Source organism: Apteryx rowi, unplaced genomic scaffold (genome assembly GCF_003343035.1).
Source record: "Apteryx rowi isolate R43461 unplaced genomic scaffold, aptRow1 scaffold_1644, whole genome shotgun sequence".
Taxonomy (NCBI): Eukaryota; Metazoa; Chordata; class Aves; order Apterygiformes; family Apterygidae; genus Apteryx; species Apteryx rowi.
The window spans coordinates 1,846-4,102 of NW_020447913.1; the positions used below are offsets into that span (position 1 = coordinate 1,846).

Genomic DNA, 2,257 nt, shown 5'->3' on the forward strand with positions numbered 1-2,257 from the left:
TGGACTGGGAGCCCTGGTGCTGACTGGTGTGCACCCTAGGGTGCAGGTCAGGGTCTAGGGGAGCCGGGTCAGGGCTATGGCCCCGGGGTCCCTTGCCATGTGGGTGCCACCAGCCCTGCGCCTTGCCGGCGCCCTTTTCCTGGCCGACATGGCAGTGCTGGCGGCACTGGCCCAGCTGGGCCCGAAGCTGGCCTGGCTGGGCCCGGTGGCCGCCTGGCTGGAGGCTGGGCTGCGCTTCCCGGCGCTGGCCGTGGCCGGGCGGCTCCTGGCCCCCGGCGGGCCCCGGGGTGCCACGGCCTTGTTCTGCCTGGCCCCCGCCACCTTCCTGGCCCTGCGGGCCTGCCCGGCCCTGCCCGGGGCCCCCCCGGCCCTGCTGGCCACCGCCTCGCCAGGGTGGCTGGCGCTGGCCTATGGGGCGTCCGGGCTGGCCCTGCTGACCTGGCGAGCGCTGGGCCATGGGGCACCCGCTGACGCCAGCGCCCCCGAAGCCAGAGTCACCCTGCGCCGGCTGCTGGCCCTCACCTGGCCTCAGTGGCCCTACTTTTGCGGGGCCTTCATCTTCCTGACGCTGGCCGTGATTGGTGAGTGGGGGATCACCGGGTGGGCGGCCACCCGGGAAGTCTGGGGTCCCGGGTCAGCGCTGCCTGTCCCCTCCCTATGCAGGTGAGACCTTGGTCCCCTACTATGCTGGGAGAGTCATCGACAACCTGAGCAACGGTTTCAACGCCGACTCCTTCACCACCGCCATCTGGCTCATGTGCCTGGCCTCCGTGGGCAGGTAGGACCAGCAAAAGCCCCCCGCACGCCCTGTCCCCCATCCCGGCAGTGCCTGGGTGGCCTCAGCCCCATTGGGATGGTTTTGGTTTGTTCCCCCCCCATCTCTGCTCCAGCTCGCTGTTTGCTGGCTGCCGCGGGGGCTTCTTTGTCTTTATTGCGTCCCGCCTCAACTTTCGCACCTGTGACCAGCTCTTCTCCCACCTGGTGCGCCAGGAGCTGGCCTTCTTCCRGCAGGTGAAGACAGGTGGGTGTCCCTGTCCCTGCACTCCCGTGTCCCCTGGCTGGAGGCTCAGCCCTGTGCATCCCCCCTCCTTCCCCGCAGCTGACCTCACGTCCCGGCTCGCCACGGACGTGCCCATGATGAACAAGGTGGTGACCACCAATACCAATGTCTTCTTGCGGTACCTGTTGAAGGCCCTGGGGCTCTACGGCTTCATGGTGGGGCTGTCGTGGCGCCTGACGCTGCTGACGCTGCTGGAGCTGCCCCTCGCCATCGCCGCCCGCAAGCTCTACGACGATCGGCACCAGGTACCTGCGAGGCCGGGTGGGCAGTGGGGCCATGCTGGGCTGTGCCACGCGCCCCTGACGCCTGCCCGGCCCCCCCCAGGCCCTGCTGCAGGCCATCCTGGAGGCCAGGGCGCGCGCCGAGGCGGTGGTGCAGGAGACCGTCTCCTCCATCGAGACGGTGCAGGGCTTCGGCGCTGAGGAGGAGGAAGCGCGCCGCTACGAGTGGGTGCTGGACGAGACGCGCTGGCTGAAGGACCGGCGGGACCTAGAACGGGCCCTCTTCGTGCTCTTCCAACGGGTGAGGGGCGCGTGGGAGGCAGCCGGGCACCCCACGGCCCTTGGCGCCGCTCACCCTCGGCTCCCTTGGTCTCTTCCAGATGCTGCAGGTGGCCATGCAGGCGCTGATGCTCTACTGTGGGCGCCAGCAGATCCACGAGGGCGTCCTCACCACGGGCAGCCTGGTCTCTTTCCTCCTCTACCAGGGCAACATCAGCCGTCACGTGCAGGTGAGGCCCCGCAGCACGGCCTCAGCCTCGCCCTTGCAGTGGCCCCGTTGCTCGGCCCCAGGTCTGACCCCCTCTGCCGCTGCCCAGGCGCTGGTGTATGCGTATGGGGCCCTGCAGAGCAACATGGGAGCCGCCTGCAAGGTCTTCGAGTACCTGGACCGAGAGCCGGCGGTGGGCACGGCTGGCACACAGGTGCCTGGTGCGCTACGGGGCCACGTCGCCTTCCGGAACGTCTCCTTTGCCTACCCGGCGCGTCCCAAGGAGCTCGTGCTCCAGGTAAGGGCGCGAGAGGTGCCGGCYGGCCTGGCCCCGGGACTGACCCCGGGGCTCTGAGCTCTGCCCACCTTCCCAGGATGTCTCGTTCGAGCTGCGCCCCGGGGAGGTGACGGCGCTGGTGGGACTGAATGGCAGCGGGAAGAGCACCTGTGTGGGGCTGCTGGAGCGTTTCTACGAGCCCCAGGCCGGGG

At 69.8% G+C, this 2,257-nt stretch overlaps 1 protein-coding gene across 1 annotated transcript; it reads left to right on the forward strand.

Moving 5' to 3' along the window:
- Positions 1-6: 6 nt before the first annotated feature.
- On the forward strand, positions 7-2,253 carry LOC112963223 (antigen peptide transporter 2-like; the record flags this gene model as incomplete). The annotated part of the gene is made up of 8 exons (XM_026060086.1): positions 7-581; positions 664-778; positions 891-1,021; positions 1,100-1,305; positions 1,385-1,582; positions 1,662-1,790; positions 1,878-2,066; positions 2,143-2,253. Coding segments are annotated over exons 1-8 (1,584 nt in total), but the record flags the coding sequence as incomplete, so codon positions are not given.
- Positions 2,254-2,257: the final 4 nt, after the last annotated feature.